Below are 19,372 nucleotides of genomic sequence, written 5' to 3' on the forward strand. Positions count from 1 at the left end.
GTTATGCTTAAGCTTGAACGAGCAAGTTTGCCTAATTAAACATTTATCCCCGGTTCCGCAATCGTCTGCTGCTTTAATTCGTGATAATATCTGCCTTCTTAGCACGCATTGTCGCGTCTTCAAAGCATTCCCTCATCATCCTCTCCCACCTTTTTCTTGCAAGGACACAAAAAATGCACAGACTGAGGCGAGAGAGAGACGTCGGGTGACTTGTGACATGTTGAGACATGCGACGTGTGCGAACATGCACAGTTTCTTGGCGATGCAAGTGTTGGGCAGACGGCAAACTCTGACTTTCTAGTGTGCCACAACAAGCTTCGCTTACAGCTGCGAAATCCGAGTTAGCTTCCGTTCAAAAAAAAGTAGTAGTGTGGCAACCACACCCTCAGTCACAGCAAAGTGCAAAGTGCAACACCATCAGCACAAATAAGCGACGTATGGTGTTCACTGCTTTTTCCTTAAAATTGAAGGGCTCCTATCGAAGCTAATAGTACTAAGGAAAGTGCTCGTTCAAAGGCATCAAGCTAAGAGGTCAAATTGGGAGTTCGTTGGAACAATGTGTCAGCAAGATGCAAAAGGGCACGCTAACCACGATACACGGTATATGAATAAAATCGTGAGGTGCAGAAACGCGAAGTAGGCACCGTGGTCTGCAACACGAGCGGAGACTAGAATGGCGGTTTAGCCTTTATCTTATATTCATTCCTGCAACTTGTACAAAGACCCATTGGAGGCATAGGCGCTGAGGAATGTTCTATCGTTTGCACAAGCACTCTTGTGAAAAAAGCACTTTTGAAGGCCACGCAATTTCGGCTGTGCCTCCTACAACACTGCTCATACCATTAAACGATTCAGCTCTTTCATAACCCAAACAATATAATTTGGCGCCGATTCTACTATTACGCAGGTAAACGACTGCACTGGAGCCAGGGCCGTAACCAGGGGGGGGGGATAGGGGGTTCTGACCCCCCCCGAAATTTTTTTCTGGGTACGGCCCTGGTCGGTGCACTTGCAGCCAGCCGATTTTAATCTCCACCTCTGCGCACGCGCAGTGGCGCCGGTCGGCTACCGGATACCAAACCGGGACCGGTTCTCCGGTTTGCTGCAACTCTCCATTATATACCACCGATGCACATGATTCATAGGCGAAAATAAGACAATAGACACTTTCAAAATGGCCGCCGTTGTCCCCGAAAACCCCCCCCCGAAATTTTTTTCTGGGTACGGCCCTGACTGGAGCGAGAGCCACACTTACCAAGTTTGTTGAAAAGTTGGATGTATAAAAAGATGTGTGTAATGGCCACACTTGAGACCCAAAATATTTTGGGTAAAATGAATAATGTCCAAAATACACTGGTTGGTAAAAAGCGACGCTCGTCGCCCTCCTCACTCTGAGTCCGGGAATTGCACTCGGCACATCCACATGAAGGGAGCTTGCCTCAAGACAGATGAACGCGTTTCATTCACTGTGTGCTTTTTTCTGACAAGTTGATTGATATTGTGAAAGGTGTTCTTTGTCACCTGTGAGAAGACTGCTTTACCAAACTTGAACTGCCATTCTCATAATTTCATGCAAGTCAAACCTGGATCTATCTAATTCAAAGAAGATCGTAAAATAGTTCTGTATATCAATATCCAATATACAAAAATATGTTAAATAAGCTCGAGTTGAAATTTCCTGGCGTCTCTGCGAATACCGAAGGTTGCAACAAACGGAAGCTTACTAAATAGAGCACCCGAGAGCTGCTAAAAACAGTAGAGTGTAGTTGGCGAAGACCGCAAACACCGCCATACTTACGCACCTGGCCGGAACCTCCATAAAGCATAAACGACAAAACACAAAAATAATCTTAAAAAATGAAAAGAAAACGGAAAAGCGAGATGCATAAAACAAAATCCCTTAATCCATAGAAAAAGTTAAGCAAGCAACAAAAAAGAAAGCTCACTAAACTCGGGCAGCAAAAAAAAAAGAAAAAAGGGGCAAAGCAACAGCCGCAAAAGAAAAACTTTTAGCCTTTCCACTTTCGTGAAGAAGGAAGACCAGCGAAGCTGTACTATGGTGTAAATGAAGTATTTATAAATGTAAGGATTAAGGTGTGATTAGGTAATTAGTTATCTGACAGCCGTACTTGTCCCCGGTTGTCTCTGTTATACCACGTCAACCGCCGAAGGCTCATGAACGGGAGTCGAGGTTCAACCTCGGTAGGTGCTCCGGTACGGGTGGGTACATGTAGCTGTTCACGGTCGCGAACCGGGGCACCATGCCTTTGAGCAGGGAATCTCGCCACGTTCTGCAAGCCAGTTCTTTGTAGACGTCCGCCGAATCGATACACCGTTGCAACGCCACGCACCCCATTTCCGCCTATCCTCGTCCGACTGGCCGCCGAACGTGGATACGTCTCGGGCGAACCAGAGGCGGTCGTACACGCATTCCCTCTGGAACCTTGTCGTCGCACCCGGGAATTGTTCAGCCGGCGTGAAGTGCTGTCGTCGCCGGGCCTCGTGCTTGAGCTTGGCCTCGGTGGCCCGCCGGCGCCATTTACATCGCCGGTTCTGTTCTCAATGGCGCCTTTCCAGGCAAGCGATGTGCTCTTGTTTCGCAAGGGAGTCGAGACGACAGCGGCTTCGCTTCAGTTGCAGACCCATTCGCGCTACTGCATACGTCGCCGCTCTTTCCACTCCCAGTCTTCTTCCCCCTTAAGAGCATGCATCCGACCCATCCTGAGCCCAAACCGGAACTGGTAAGAGCCTAGGAAACGGCGCGCAGAACAGACGAGGACGACAAAACACACGTGACGAGCGCTGCGCTCGTCACGTGTTTCTTTTCGTCCTTGTCTGTTTCCTGCGCCGTTTCTTACGATGAATTCCCACCAATGCGCCCAACTATCCATTCTTCTATGATAGCTGCAAAGGTTGCCGCCATCTACGAGCGACGGCGGCAACCAGACTGGTTCTGAGCTTGCCACCGTCGCATATAGATGGCGGTAGCTCTCCAGAGGTTTGTGTAGGTTTGTGTGGACACGAGTTTGGTACCGGACACGATCCTGGGGAACCTAGCCCTTAAAGGGACACTGACAGGGTATTTATGCTCGCCGAGGTTTTTAGTTGTACGTGACATATGAGAGCTCAACTACCCAGAACAGAATTTGCGGCTCGAAATTCGGTTTCTTTCCGCCCGAAAACTGCCGATCAAGAACTGGCCGGTTCGAGTCTCGCTCACTCTCTTTTTCGCGGTCACAAGCCGTTTTCTAAGGTATCGATGCGACCACCAAATTTAATCTAAGTCGTGGGTCACTGAAGGCACACACTCAATATTAAAAATAGAAAAAAATATGAAACCCATTTTTTCTGGCTTCTAAAAAGCTATAAATACGTTGATTGAAAAACAAAGTTCCACAGACAACCGGAAGCATTCTGTGCGTTCGTCGTTTCGCGTATCGTGGGACTCGCGGGGACGGCGATGGCAGCGGACGACGGGCGTGGGACCTCTATTTCAGAACTGTCGTTCCCGGTACCGGCGAATTCTGTCTACCGTTAAAAGAGAAATTTGGGACTGATCAAAAGAATTGGTATTCATCCCGTACGACACGCCCGGCCACCAAGCCGATTTGCGCGAAGACGTCGCCGAGCCGTCGCTCCCTTCTCGTGGCTGAAGACATCGCTCGCGCAAACGTCAAGCACGACGTGTCTACTTCGAGTTGAATATGCACGCGTACGATTTCTTCACTAGGTGCGAATGTCCCCAAAGCGTGGTGCTTCCCGACTTTGACCCGGGAGTGCTTTTGCTAGAGAAAAATCGACAGCAAACTTTCCAACTTACAGTTTACCGGCTGAATTATTACTAAGGAAAGAGATCCACCAGAAAAGAGATGCTCCAGTAGCTCAGTGGGAAAGACGTCCGGTTCAAACGCGGTAGGACCGGGTTCGATCCCCCGTGTAACTTTATTTCTATTTTCAAACATTTTTCGATGTTTACATATCTTTCTCTTTTTTCTTTTACAATCATCACTGAAGAAACAAACAAACAAAAAGATAACAAACAAATGTTGTGGACGATACTTCGCTGAATTAAATGGTATGAGATTTCCATTTTGACACCTGCGAACTCAATGTAATCACTTTCCACAAAATGCAAGGAGCATATAAATCAGGTAGCGTCCGCTTTCCGAGGTGCCCGTAAATGGTCTACAGGAATTGCAGCCAGCCATTGGTCCCGATTCCGTTGATCTTTCGGAAACTCTGTCGCACAATGCCCCTTTTTTTCGGATGCAGGACATGTGAGCCAGCTCTTCACGCAACATCTTGGCTGTATTCTTTTCGGAGCCGATCATGGAAATTCACCACGGGCACTCACTACTCATCTCCAACTCCTCAACGTACAAAACAACTCATCTTGGAGTACAGAACAACGAGCGGAACAAACATAACTGCAAAAGAAACGCACGGCGAGCAGTTCCCGCACGCCGCATCGCACGCCGGATGTCGTGTCGTCTGCTACCGAAGAGGAGATAAAAAAAAAACAAAAAAAAAAACGCACGGTTGGGTGTAGCCACGTGACTTCCGCCACTCACTCTCTTCTCTCCACTTCTCCGACCTCCGTCGGGTTTCGGTTTCGAGCAGTTGAGTCTTTTGGCTTTATTAAAAAAATACGCTACTCTGTTGCAAAATATTAATTGGGTAGTCCTCCAACACCATAATAAAGCGCCTGGCAAAAAATAAAAAAAAATTTTGGGGGGGGGGTGTCAGTGTCCCTTTAACAGCTCCACTGTAAAAGGCAAACAAAGATAACGTGTTTAAATTGGGATTGCACAACCGTTGTCGACACACTCAACTTTTTTTTTTTTTTTTTCTTTTTTGCTTTCTATTTTGGGGCTAGGGGTCACACAACATCAGCAGTGTTCGGGGAAAGGGTGCAGGCTACCTTTCTAACAGCAAGCACTCTTTGCTCTCCCTACGCGCCCGCGTGTGCATTTTCCCTTGTTTTTGCTATCCTCCACTTTTTTTTTTTTTTTTTAACGGTTCATTGTCAAATTGCTTTTTCACTGCGAATCGTGCTGCGTGTATGCTGGCTTGGCAGTCTGCCAGCCACGCAACGCAAGCGATGCGCTCGCCATTGGTGCAATCGGATCGCGGGAAAAAGCAACGGGCGGCCGGGCTTCGTTCGTTATATTGAGTGTCCCGCCATGGGACTTGGATACAAAAAGACAACGCTCCTATACTTTTACATGCGATTTCCAAGGGGATGTTTGGAGTGTTTGATACAAACAATAATTTGAAATACCCGAGTGTGACATAACCAGGCTCGAGAGTGCCAATGAACTCTATATTTTCAATAAACAAAAGTTTTCAAATTAGGTTCTTTTGTACACCAGATCACCCAGGTTCTATTTATCTTGCTCTAAATTGGGGAACTTGAGTTTAGAGGTGGTACGGCAAACCTTCATCATGCCCCCAGCCTTCTAGACAGCTACCGCTTACTACAGCAGGCACACAGTCTTTGAAAGGCTCCATACAAAGCTGAACGACCTGAACAGGACAATAAACTCCCAAGAAACAATTTTTAACTGTTTAAATAAAACAACAATGTCATTGAGAAAAAATCCTTAGTGGAATTTTTACTCTATGAGGTTTGCGCGAATGATTCCCATACGTTTAAAGGGGCGGTGCAACGATTTTCGGACTTCGGTCAAAGATTTCTGGAAGTTGCCCCCTGACACTTCTGAAGTAGAGAACAGAAAACCGATTTCGCCTGCGTGTCCTAGTTTTTGCGTAAAAAAAAGATAAAGATTGGTATTTCGGGCACCCCTCAACTCACTCCCAGTCTTCAGGGTCACACCTGGTCGCACTCCCAGTGACGTCATTCGGAGTGCCGTGTAGCTTCCCGTGTGCTATCTCGGAGGACGCTTCCCCTCCCTCTCTCTGCGTACATTAGCGGGCGCTATGCTGCAGCTTAGAGCCGAGCGAGGTCACGTAATCTTTCCGTGGTAGTTCCTTCGGCTGCCACTTGGGGCTGCAGGTGGGGGAAAAAGCTAGACTTTTGCTTGGCGATTATGCAGCGGAATCGCGACATTTTTAATGAAAGAAGTGTTTTCTCTATCCTCTGGGACACGATAAACAACGTAAAAATGACGAGATGCAAATTCTTTTAATCATAAAATCGTTGCACCGCCCCTTTAACTTATTTTCAATTATTGCAGCCTACCTCAGGAACGGGGGAAAAGAATTGGACAAAACAAAATGAAACAATGTATGAGCATAAATGTAAAAGCGACAAATACAAAACAAAATCAACCATGCAACCATTTCGAGGTAGACGTCTCAAAACAGATGCACGTCTCAAAAACTACATAAATATTGCGCTAAAATGTTGTTTTTCTTTTTCTAGCTGGCGACGTTTGCATTTTATTTAGGCACACACTACTTCAGTGCCCATTAAAGTCTTCCTTCAGAGCTTCAACGACAGCTTAGAACAAGACATCTCGAGGATCCAGAGCTGCAAGTAACCAAACTACGGTGCCCGGAACGTGAGCCAAACCAATGTGTTTAGCGTTCCATGCAGACCGCAAGTTCGTTCACTTCTTTTGCGGGGGCTGTGGTGACAACGAAACGCCGGGCCTCGATTAGCTCCGACTGAAGGATAGTGGCTAGATTTCAAAGCAGGCTGCCTCAAGGTCAACCCACTATCCTTCGATCAGAGCCAATCAAAGCTCGGCACCCCGGCTTCACCACAAACCCAGCAAAAGAAGCGGACAATCTTGAGCTCCGCATTCCGACCACGCATCAAAAATGCTGCCGAGGCAATGAACGACGTTGCAAAAGCCAAAGCGTCATGCTAGCGGACGTCGCGATCCCGGCGGCCGGGCATAGGAGTTCTAGAACAAAGCACGAGAGAGCGCCAGCGTCGCCGTCGGCGCGGCGTCCCAACTCCTGGCTGCCCAAGCTTCCGTGGACCATGCAGCCGAAGAGTGACCCGCGGCGAAAAAGACATCTGTCATGTCTACCGCTGCTGCTGCGACACCATTGGGATCGCAGCCGGCAACGCGAGATTTCCCACTACGTTGTCGGGCGGAAGTCGAGGGGCCACCATTTAGGACGCAGCAAGCACACCAATCAGAGAGGCGTTCTGGGCGTTGTAACCCGACGACGACGGCGGCTCGAGCGAGGTTGTCACTGACCTGCTGCTGGACCGACCCTCCCCGGACGTGGTGGTGCTGGACACCCTGGCCGCTTCCGGAGGCACGGTGGGTGGTGCCACGCCGGTCGACGCCGGGGACTCCTTGATCATGCTGAGGAACTTGGCCAGCCGCTTCTTGCGCTCCAGCTGAAGCTGCCGGCTCGGAGATAGCCGGTCCTTGGTTCCCGAGGAGTCTGACGGGACAGAGAGAGAGAGCGTCCCGATCTAACGTCTATTTGGCCAAGTTTCTAATTTTGTGGATCAGTATTAGCGACGTAATATCAATTTATAATATATATGCGGGCTGAATTTGCGTCCAAGTTTATGCCAAAACGGCATTTTCTTGATTTGGAGACAGATTTGGAGGAGGGATCTTTCAACATTTAGGGCAGATAGAAATATATTTTTTACTGCAATATGTAGCTAGATACGTGAAGCCTACAATGTTGAGAGCTGATTTTCACTATAAGCCTAGGAGGTGTTTCACCTCATCTATTGTTTTACTATTACTTGCCACACTGAACTTCAATGCATCATAATTAGGGGTGTGCGAATACCAAATAGTAGTTTTCAAATCGAATACCGAATTGAATCAAGAAAAAAAAGCCGAATATCAAATCGAATATCGAATAGTGATTTTATTTGTAGGAATTTTTCAAAGTGTGCTGTGAATGAGATTATTACATGTGCAGAGTATGCACCTGGTGCAGAATATGAATCTTGTACGGAACAAAAGCTAAAATGCAAAAAAATTATGGTGAAAAAAAAAAAATAAATAAAAGCAGTTGCTGTTGGATGTTGGGCACTAAAATCCACTTTTATGGCACAAATATAATCTATCTACCCTAAACGTCACAAGAAAAGCAAAGTTGCAGCCACGCATGCCTTTTTTTCTGGTTAAAAGCACAACCTAACACCGCAACTTTTTTTTTTATAAATATTTGTATACTCTCAGAAAAGGGGCATTTTGTGATATTTGGTTTCCATTTTAAGGAAGAAAAAGGGCACCCGGAATTTTATTTCACATAAATAAACAGAGAGGTGTTAAATCTGAGTAAACAGGCTTAAACAATATAATCTGAAGCAAGAAAAAAAAAAAAGTGGTTAGGTGGCGCAAGTTACCGTCCAACTGCCGCTATGCATCCATTTTTCTGTCTATTTATCCTGTTTTAGAGAGCCTTGATTTAAAAGAGGGAGCAAGCGAAACTGAAACCACGGAGACAGCTCCAGCGCAGACTGGTCGTAAGTGCGCATGTGTTGTGTTGTCGCGTGGAAAAGGGGCGAGCAAACAGAAGAGCGACGACGCCTGCCCTGCCTGCCCGATCCTGATCGACGCTTTCGTCTTTTCGTCACCTTCTCGCAGTTCGTAATTCAAAGGCGGCTATCGAATGGTTGGAAACCCTTTCAAATCTAGGCAGACTATTTTTTCGTTCCGAATCAGAATTTGCGGCTTGCGGTTCCAAAAGAACGACGATGATAACTCGGCTGGTTTCATCGGTGTGGTTAACGTGCTTTTCTTTCTGTGATCGTGCAGTCGCCGATTTCCGTGAGTGCGGCCAAGTGTGTTTTACATCGGTGCTTCAATTTGAAACGAGGGGCTTTACTCGTGAAAAGAATTAGCCATGGTGTGGGGTTCCGGCCTCCCAAGAATTCCTCTCTGGAAGCGGCGCAAACGGGATGTTTCGGTTGTGATTCAAGGGTAGATTGTGCCACGATCGTGAGTAAATCTGCATGCTATAAAGTTTGTGCCGTTCGTTACTTTTCTTTTTTCTAACCTGTGCGTTCGATTTTTGTGGAATGGTAGGACCAAGAGCTGTTTTTTGCATGGTCTGTCTAACATCACGGCACTTACATCGGGAGAAAAAACAGCGTTTTGTCAGCTCTGCGCCGACCGCACGTCTTTGGTCGAATATATTGAATATTCGAGTGACCGAATACTAGGAATTTGATTCGCGAATCGAATTATTCGTGAACTTTCTATTCAATTCGAATTCATATATTCGAGTATTCGCACACCCCTAACCATAACATCACTAATAATAGATCAATCTCACAAGTACTTCCGACATTGTACTCTTTACACTTTGTAGTATCTAGCCATTCATTAAACAAATTTTTGTTGAGTAGACATTTTTCTATGGAGCGCAAGTTTGTCCACTTCTTGCGCAGGGGGTTCCACTGACGTCAGAATGCCGAGCTCCGATTGGCTCCGATGGCGGGATAGTGGGTAGACCTCAATGCTAGGTGGCTTGAGGTCTACCCGCTATCCCTCCAATAGGAATCAATCAGAGCTCGGCATATTGACGTCCCCCAACTCTCGCTCAAGAAGAAGATAAACTTGCGGTCTGCATTGTTCCTCAAAACAAAGACACTTGAGTTTAATTATCTTGAAGATTGATTGAAGAACTGACCAGATATTTGCATTCAGCAAACAAAACTAAATGAGCTTGTGCACTTTAATTGGGTTCAGTCAAACAATAAGTGTTTCCCCTATGTCGCACGAATCAATCGTACGATGTTCGTGAAAGGGTTTCTGCAGCACTTTGGTCGTACCCCGCAAAATCGCAATACATAGAATTCCTACAACGGTCATACAGTTGGCAGCAATAAAAGTCATGTGACACCACAATGTCGCAACATAGCGAGACACATTGCGACGTCACGTTGCGTAGCGATGTCGCGCGACACGGCCGCACAGTTGGTGTCACATGATCGCTGTCCACTAAATTAGGCGGGCGATGCCCCTGCGGGCAAATTTGATGTTTCCGCAACGCATTTCTGCTACGCACTTCCGTGATGCAATTCTATAATGCTGAAAAGTGCCTAAACCTCCTCCACAGCTAGGATTCCGTGTTTTCAGTCCTGAGCCAGTTTTATCAAAGTTGGGGGAAACCAAAAAAACTTTGAATCGGAGTTTTCCATGCACAAGAAAAACCCAAGCTTCAAGGGAAGCAAGTTTTATCTGGGGAGTAATTTTGCGTCAACCTGGAACAGAGCCCCCTCTAGACTACTACTTTCTTCGGAATCGATGCCCCTCATCTCGTTTCCTCTTCTCATTGGCACTGGAGAGTTTTCCACGTGCTTGGGTCTAGCGCACGTTCCCCGGAGGCTAGGTAATCTCGTGCCCGTCTCTCGTTTTCATTGACACAAGTACCGATAAACACCCGTAGTTTGTCCAAGACAAAGAAATTGACACCAAATCTCTGGGAAAATCTAAAACAAAACAAAAAAAGAAAACCCTGAAAACACGGAACTTTATTGATAACATTGTAAAAACAAAGCAAATTCCCTTTCCTTTTATCTCCTCGGGACACATTGAAAGGGGGAACAAATGGCGCAATAAATGACCATAGAAATGGCGACGAGGATGGGAGCTAAATCACGCCCCTGAGACATTACTCTTCTCTCAATCTCGCTCCTGCAAGGGTGTTCTTGCAGTGCTTATGGCACAGCTAGCTTGTCGCATACGCTGCTAGAAATACCGAATAGCGGCACCGCCAGCTACGATAAGGCTCCAACACTGTACAGCGAGCAGTGTGGGCAAACAAACTCTAGGTCGGACACCCTTCTTAACGTCCTTCTTCTAGAAAAGCTCTTTAGAAATGTGCTTCGACATTGGATAACCGTCATGCTGTGCACAGTCTCTCCTAGGGGTATCACGTTAGGCAATACTGACATATCTTCTATTTATTAAAGTGAAAAACAGAGATGCAGTCTTTGCTTGGCCAATATCCTAAAAGGGCTGACACGAGGCTTTTAAGGTGCACAGTACAACAGGATCGTGCACAGAATGTCTGCTAGCTCCTCAGAGGACACAGACCACTCCTGTCTATTTCGGGAGATAATTTTGCCCAGAGGCATAGCCGGGAAGGGGGGGGGCTTATGGGGCTTCAGCCCCCCGCGAAATCCAGCCGACCCTACCCTATAATATACACCAACTCATGTTTACAAACAAACCGGAGCGCCCCTAGCGCACGCCACCGGCGCCGCGCATGCGCGGTGGATGGTGGGAAAGAAGCCCGCCGTCGCCCATAAACAAACCATTGAATTGCGTTGTTGTCGGCGTCGGTGGGAGTCCCCGTGCTCTTTTTCGCGTTGGAATTGTTGATTCTACGTCCTCCTAACAATGCCTGACTACTTGAGCGGCTTCAGCAAAACTAACGAGGGAAAACTTTGCGTGAATAATGTGACGTGCGGCGATTCATTTCACGTGAAAGCCGTAGAATGGGCGCTAAAGCCTGACTCCCACGATGAGATTGTGCTCGCTATTTTCAGTCGCGACGGCGCTCGGACTGCAAAGTAGCAGAGATGGTGGACGTCGATACTGAAAACCACAAGTAGAATCGGGCATTACAAGTCGGTGATGGCCACTGGTAACAATGATCAACACCTTCTTGTATCTACTGTTTACACTTAGCCTACTTACCCCAAACAACCTTCAAAAGTGTTTTGAGGCCTGCACTTTGTTCTTATCGCAATTACCGGGTCAACGTTTCGTTTACGGGCCGCTGTCGTTTGAACGAGCCGACGACAAAAAGCAGACAAGTTCGAAAGAGCAGACGAAAGTTGGAACGATCAGGCGGCCGTGTGAATTTGAAGACGCACTGAACCCGTGGGTGGTCCGGACAACTTGGCGGTTTTCTCTCATTCATGTTGGAACAAAGCAAATACATCTGGCGACCACAAAGTGTTGCCCTCACACGCAGTCGTAGTTCGACAGCGTCCGGTTCGCCCATTTCACGGCTACTATCCACGTTCTCGGACGAACGGAGGGGGCAGAAACTCATGAAAACTGATCTTCAAACCTTTCCAGACTCTCTTGGTACATCCCCCATCGCAGCATTTTGACGAGAGGGCATGTTTTTTGTCTCGTTTCTTCCAAAGGAACACGGGAATGCATGTCTGGCACGGCGACTTCTGCCCACCGCCCCAGGCCGGAAGTGCGTCCGGCGCGCCACCACCGCGGCGTGATGTAGGAGAGTTGAGTTCGTGTATAGACCTTTCCAAAAAGAGCGCTCTGGCCGCCGCCATTTTGCGAATCGAGCGACCCCTATCAGCCAGAAATTTCTGGCACCCGCCTGAGCTGTGGAAACTCGGTCAGCGTGACTCCCCACCTGCATTTTGCATCCGGAGTTCGGCGGCTTTTCTTGGAAGTTTTTATTTGATTCGCTTGTTTTGGGTGATTACCCTTTGTATGTTATCTTCCACTGTGAGAACCAGGGAATACCAGGGCTCTTAGCCCGCTCGGCCTTCGCAGAAAACGAACGAAGAGAGCGAACGTCAAGCAGCCCGCGACGCAGGCAGTTCGACGTGCTTGGAGGATTATTTCCGTCGAGATAATCTCCAAAAAGCCTTCCCGGGTGTGTTCCGGGTCTTCGCGAAAAATAGCTGATAGGGTCGGGTTCGGGGTGTGGGGACAGAATAGACACGTTCGTTCATTTGCTTTGAAGCTGTTCAAAAAAGCTGCTCTCTTCTACATGTTCCCCAAAACGCGCCGGATTCCGTCCGATTGTCGCGAAGTGACTATCGTCGACACTGTATATTGGACATGCTGTGTTATTTGAGACCTTTCTCAAATCCTGTTCGGATAACGCGGCACCGTGGGGTACGTACAATATATGTTGTTCGATTGATGAGACTCATTGAATTTCATGTTGTGGGCGGGGAATATCCATGCAGTTCAGATATTCTGTGTGGTCACATATTTTGACCTTTATAGATTGACACGGGTGAGTGTACGGTGCCGTAAAACGATGAACATAAAATGAAACAACCATTCCAGTTGCATTTGTTCTGTCGCGCACGGACTCACCAAAACAGCTTTCATTTCTTTGTTTTTGTTCCAAAAAAATATAGCACTGCTTTCTCAAATACCTCTATAAATTATGTTCGCCACAGAACACAAAATAAGAAAGAAAGCGCGGCAATTTAGCTTCCACCAGCGTCCGGAATTGCGCCTACGCAGGCTGCCACAGCCTACTGACGAGAAACTCCACAGCTCAGCGCAGTCGGGCAACACTGAGGTACACTCTCAAAACCAGGGACGCGCGCTGTAAATCGCTTCGTTCGAGACTGCCGCTGGAAAGGTCTATACACATGGGTGGTTTCATCTCAAATCGGGCAGGCTAAAAGTGTTTAATTTTTAATTTTCACGAAAAAAATGTATGTTTTGGGGGCATTTCTCAAATGAAGGAGGGTGCAAACCGCATGTTCCCCAGATTTTTTGTTCTCGAGTTACGAGCCGTAGAAGCCGCAGTGGCAGAAACTAATGTTTTTGCCTGCCGTCGCAGGTAGGGAGGCTGTAGTGAGGGGGGGCGCAACTCAAAACCTGGAGAGCGTTTGCAATTTAATGGCGGCGCCTGAGGGAGAGGATTCGAGAAAGGATATGTACCAGTGTTGCCTGCACGAGAGCAGGCGCCCGCTCTGTTGCAACTCTGTTGCACCATGCGCCTTTCCTCCTCTCGCCTCCCATTGCAAGCAACGAGCGCCTTGGCACAGCCTCTCTCGCTTCCTTCTCGCACCAAGAATTGCAAACGTCGAGCGGAGAAAGCAAAGTTGCCAGACAAGCAGCAACGTCCAAGATGGCGGAATTTACCATTTTTCGCGTTAAAAAAATACTTAACCTATCGCAACAAAACTGGTGGCTATGGAAAAGTAATCATTTATACTTTGTGTAAATTATGCAAGCACCTTAATGGGCTTTTATGACCTGAGTTAGGAAAGAAAACGACCCTTTGCCCCATAGACTCCCAGCAAAATTTAGCAATTAAATGGCGTCCATGTCCCGTGATCGCCGATCTAGCAGTTGCACCCATCCTCACTTGAGCCTCCCTAGTCGCAGGTCGCGTGTTTGACGCCCTCTGCTGGCGCTAATGTTTTTTCTACACCCTTCTAACTTTTTGCCCTCATTTGATAGGTACTATAAAGATATCTTGACGTATTCAAATCGTTTTAGGAATTTGATTGTTTTCTAAAAAAACATGTCAAACTAGTCACACCAGTCGCTTTTTGGTCAACTTTGACAGGTCATTACAGTAAAACCTCGTTATAACAAAGTTGAAGGAGCGGTCGTAGTTATTTCGTTATAACCATTAGTTTGTTATAGCCAATGTCCATTTCTCCATACTATTAGCAAGCAAGGGGAATTATGATTGCTTTGTTATATCCATTAGTTTGTTATATCCCATTTTGTTATAACGAGGTTTTACTGTACTTTGTCTGTACTTAAGGTACATTTTCTATCTTTGGCTCTACAGAAAGCCCAAAGCAAGCCCATTATAGATATAATAATATCATTATGATCTGTCGACTAGCCTCTCCACTACCTTCACATAAACGTTGTAAGAAATAACAAATGTTGAAAGTTTGAGGTCGATTTTCTCAAAAACCCCATTTTTGTCAATTAAGGGGGGGGGGGGGGGCCCTGCCCCCCCCCCCCCTTAATTAATAAACTAATAAAACAGATTCTGTGCTAAAACTGCTTTGTTGCCCCACGCCTTAAAGGCAACTTCAGTCAATATTTTCGAATTTAGGATTACGACTGTTCTCACCTAAAGCAGTGTCCCTGAATTGCAAGGTATAATTTTTTTTCTTCTTTGATATTGTGTGTAGTTTCATAAATATCATGGTCCAAAGTTTGGTTTCGGGCATCTACAGAAAAACTGAAACTATCTGCTAGAGGGACGGCAACACTGATAATCAGCCGTATAGCCGCGACGTGACATCACAAGAGCGCTGCGCCAGTTTTTCTTGACTAAAAGCTAACCCACTTGCCGCCTGCTAAAAAGCAGCTGGTCGCATCTTTAAAATCAGTTTTAGTGGAGAAAGCGCCTGCACTCTGACGTAATATGTCGGCTGTAAACATATTTTGTGCCACTAAAGCGATACCAGTCATTTATTTTGGTTTTGTTTTCAACCGGACTTTTTAGTGTTTATTCTGCGAACGCATGTTGGCCAAAGTGGCTAACTGGGTTGGTGACAGGACCATTTTGTGTGGCGACGCTTCTCTTTCTCCTTTGCCAAAGAGCGAAAATTCTGAAACATCTGGAATGAACCAGGCCTCGACACTGAAGCAATAAAGCAGCGTGCAGGTCTAGGGACCTCGTAAACAACACCTACAAAGGTGTGTTTGGCACATAGCTCTGCATCGACAAATGACTGTTCTAAATTAGTCTTTGAACTGGGAAAACGCTTTACTTAGGGGCAGGGGCGGTCGAGAAAATTCGGTAGCCCGAGGAAACTCCGAGTGCACTCCGAAGATCCCAGTTTGAGAATACGTGCTCTGCAGTGCGGAAAAAGCGTCTCCGGCCTCGAGCTCCCCGCTTCAATCCGCACTAAGGCAGCATTTTGTTTCCCCTCATTTCGACGTATTTTTCCGCGATCGTGCGCCGCCGGCATCGGGCACTACGGAGGATGGCTCCACCAAAAGAGCAACGACGTCCTGGCACCCCGTGGCCGACGGGTGCTGAGAGAACTCACCCGCGTGCCTGCTCCTTTCGCCGCCCTCTGCCGACCTGGCGGGTGGCGTCTCCCGAACCGGCGCCGAGGGACTGCGTCTCGAACCGCCGTCCCGCTCTTCGGAATCCGATTCGTCGGTGCCCAGGGTTACCCGCTTCTTTTCCTTTCCTTCGGAGTCTTTAAGCCTCAACGAGAAGCTCACGGGACCTAGAAAGAGAGACGAAAAGATGGTCCACTTTGTTCCGTTTACTTCGGCTTTCTATACGGTTGTCAGCGCTCGTAAGATGGCTTGCCGTAGCTTCTAAAAGGCGTATAAAAATTTATTCTACGGTTACGTAGCTCAATATATTGACAGAGGGGTGAAGAAGCTCTTCTTAACTTTTCTGAAATCAGAGACAACGTTCTAAATAAACCAAAGGCTATGGGTGTCAACGTGAACCAGTTAACTCAAAAATGACATAGCACATGTGCTTCCGCAAACATTTGTGCACTTCATTGTTTTTACCAACATCAATAATGTATAAGTTAAAGATGAATCAGCTTCAAAATGTGACAGTCAGTCGCTACTCGGCCCCCTAAGCCTCGTGTATATACTCTATTTCACCTTACGATGTACCGAATTGATAAAAAAAACTATGAGCACCATGCAAAATACGGTTCTGTGACTGATTCACTCAATTGCTCATGCACTGGAAGCACGTGTGTGATAACCGAAAGTACTCACGGCGACAGCGCCGTCCATTTTGACGAGATTAGACACGAATGAACAATTACACAATGGAGGCGCGCTCAATAGCACTTTTAAGAAAAGGTTTACTCTCAAAACGAAAAAAATAATTAGGTTTGCTCATCTTGATAGCCTGTGCATCGTACCTCCCGCAGCCAGACAGCGAGACCGCATGACAGTGCACCGTTAGCAGGCAGTCACAAATGACAGCGGAAAGTAGAATGAAAATCGGGAAAAGACCACGTATCATAGGTATAGAAGGGTACTACAGCTGAAATCTTCGAATACGGCGGTTGCTTGCACCACCCTGTACCCGTGACGTGTACTTTACTATGACAAGATTGAATGTTACCAACCAAGCACTCGTTTCCCGCTAAATCCAGCGTCGCCGCAAAATTTTCTTTTAGTTTTTGAGTTACTTTGGCGCAGTGTGGCGCAATTTCGACGGATTTTGTGTTTTTGGCGCAACTAGGCGCAGAAAATTGGGTTTGTATCAAAATGGCGCAATTGGTGCAGATGTCATACCCCTGCAAAGACCATGCAATACACCTAATACAGATATGACACCACTTGTAGTTTTATAAGGAATTAGAAACTCTTGCTATTTTCTTTTATTTGTACGCAATAAAATTAACAGTGCCCTCCTTGTTGAGTAGACGACAGGAAGAAATTAGACAAATTATCACTAGCCTTTCGGAAAGGGTGGCAAGTAACAAAAATTTGAGAGAAACAAAAACTTTGCAAAGTCAAGCATATAAAGTCAACGACATCATTTATATTTTCAAGTTTCCTTCATTTGTGAAACATAGGGATTTTCTTTGTGCAAGCTCCTTGGCAAATGCTGAAGAAAGAAGCAAGAAGCGCAAAACCACCGGAGTAAAAAATTAAGGCATCGAGGCCACTAGTGTAAGCAAGCATTCACATCATATGCAGTGCAAGCCTGCCCCAAGTCCAGTGATGGGCTGGAAGTCTCAGTCCACTGTAAGCAGCTCGAGCCACACATATTGTGCGCGGGGGCAACAGCTTCAAATTGTGGCAGAATGCAAAAACAAAAATATTTATAAAACTTCGAGCCTTTCCAGTCTGGTGAACAAGGAAGACCAGCGAAGCTGTACTATGATGGGACGACCTCAAGGACAATTTCTTGGATAACCTCAAGGACGACGCCTAGAGGACGACGTCTAGGACAACCTCAAGGACCACGTCTAGGACGACCTCAAGGACGACTTCTAGGACAATCTTTAGGACGACCTCAGGGACAACGCCTCAGACGACCTCAAGGGCGACGCCTAGGACGACCTCAGGGACGACGTCTAGGACGACTTCTAGGAAGACCTCGAGGACAACGTCTAGGACGACCTTTAGGACGACTTCTAGGACAGCCTCTAGGACGACCTCATGGACGACTTCTAGGACGACCTCTCGGACAACCTCAAGGATGAAGTCTAGGACAACCTCAAGGACGACTTCTAGAATGATCTCGAGGATGACATCTAGGACGATGACTAAAAAAATTCAGCCTTTCCACTCTGGTGAAAACCAGAGTGGAAAAGCTGGATTCCGGTTGCCGCCATCTATGAGCAAGGCCGACAAGCCAGTTGTCGCCGTCGCTCATAGATGGCGGTAGCTGTCCAGAGTTTTGTGTCGACATTTGTTTGGTACCGGACACAATCTTGGGGAACCAAGCCCTTAACAGCTCCGCTGTAAAAAGAAAACACCACCTTTGCACAAATTCTCAGCTCTACTAGAGAAATCGTGAACATAAAAGCCCAACTATGCAGAAACATTTGCTTACGTTTCCCTATGTTACGTCACAATACGACCCCGAGTCACTCGCATTCTGTACGTTGCGTGCAAACCTACTTCTTGAATCGGTCGCCACACTTTATACGAATCGGGAATGTCAGAATAACTCACAGTCGTAACTCGACGTAAGCTCCAGTAACATGATGCAAAGTAAGCAAACGATGCCACATGAAAGGGCCTTTACCGTAAGGTTCATAGTGAACGCCCACCCCCGAGAGATCGCCCATCCCGTTTTTCTGGCTAAATATCTGTAACATTAAAATTCCGAAACATCGCCCACCCCCCGATTCCTGTCGAACATCACACAATGTCCGACAGGCATCTCATCAACTGCGGAATTTGCTATAGAGGCACATCTATTTGTTATAGAGGCACGTCTGAGAAGCAAGGTCGTAGCAGTTACCCGCGTTTTCGTCCACGATCTGCGAGCGCAATATCGGCTCCCGTAATCAGAGGTCGGCATTTTAGGTCGCCCTCACTCACCCTCACCCTCACAGCCACACTCACCTAAGCCCCTCACTCACCCTCACCCTCACAGCTACACTCACCTTCAGCCCCTCACTTACCCTCACCCTCACAGTCACACTCACCTTCAGCCCTTCACTCACCCTCACTGAACCTCACGGCCCACACGCACTCACCGCCCTCACGCCCCTCACTCACTCACGGCCCTCACGCCACTCACCGCCCTCACGGCCCTCACACACTCATAGCCCTCACGCCACTCACGGCCCTCACGCCACTCACCGCCCTCACGCCACTCACCGCCCTCACGCCGCTCACTGCCCTCACGCCACTCACCGCCCTCACGCGCCTCACCGCCCTTGCGGCCCTCACACCCCTCAATCCCCTTACGCACAGATGGCCCTCACGCCACTCAGGCCAGCTTCAGATGGGGCAAATTCGCCCAGAAACTTTACGTCGCAACACCAGCAACACGGGCCGCCCGCAATCACACGCAGCAACCAATTGCTGCAATTTGCCATCGTCATCATAAAAATTTTATTTTTCTTGCACTATTTAGACACAATTACGCGTTATAAACGTGTTTTTATGCATTTAAATCTCGTTAAGAATACTAATGCACCTTTCTGAAACAGTTTATTTCCGAAAAAACGATCGATTTCAAACCAGAACCAAGTCTTTCGGTGTCATCATCACCGGCACGAGGTATCACGTGAACGTTTTGCGTCCCTGATTGGATTCAG

At 47.2% G+C, this 19,372-nt stretch overlaps 1 protein-coding gene across 2 annotated transcripts in view; it reads right to left on the bottom strand.

Moving 5' to 3' along the window:
* LOC8040731 (splicing factor, suppressor of white-apricot homolog) overlaps positions 1-19,372 on the bottom strand; it is a 48,595-nt gene that overhangs the window by 1,861 nt on the left and 27,362 nt on the right. For both annotated transcript variants that reach the window (XM_029981768.3, XM_029981769.4), the window contains exons 10-11: positions 15,653-15,838; positions 7,176-7,368 (exon numbers count right to left, since the gene is read on the bottom strand). In XM_029981768.3, the coding sequence (XP_029837628.2) occupies positions 7,176-7,368; positions 15,653-15,838 (379 nt within the window). The remainder of the gene's footprint in view (positions 1-7,175; positions 7,369-15,652; positions 15,839-19,372) is intronic.

The sequence above is a fragment of the Ixodes scapularis genome, unplaced genomic scaffold, assembly GCF_016920785.2.
Source record: "Ixodes scapularis isolate PalLabHiFi unplaced genomic scaffold, ASM1692078v2 PGA_scaffold2__306_contigs__length_199485367, whole genome shotgun sequence".
Lineage (NCBI taxonomy): Eukaryota > Metazoa > Arthropoda > Arachnida > Ixodida > Ixodidae > Ixodes > Ixodes scapularis.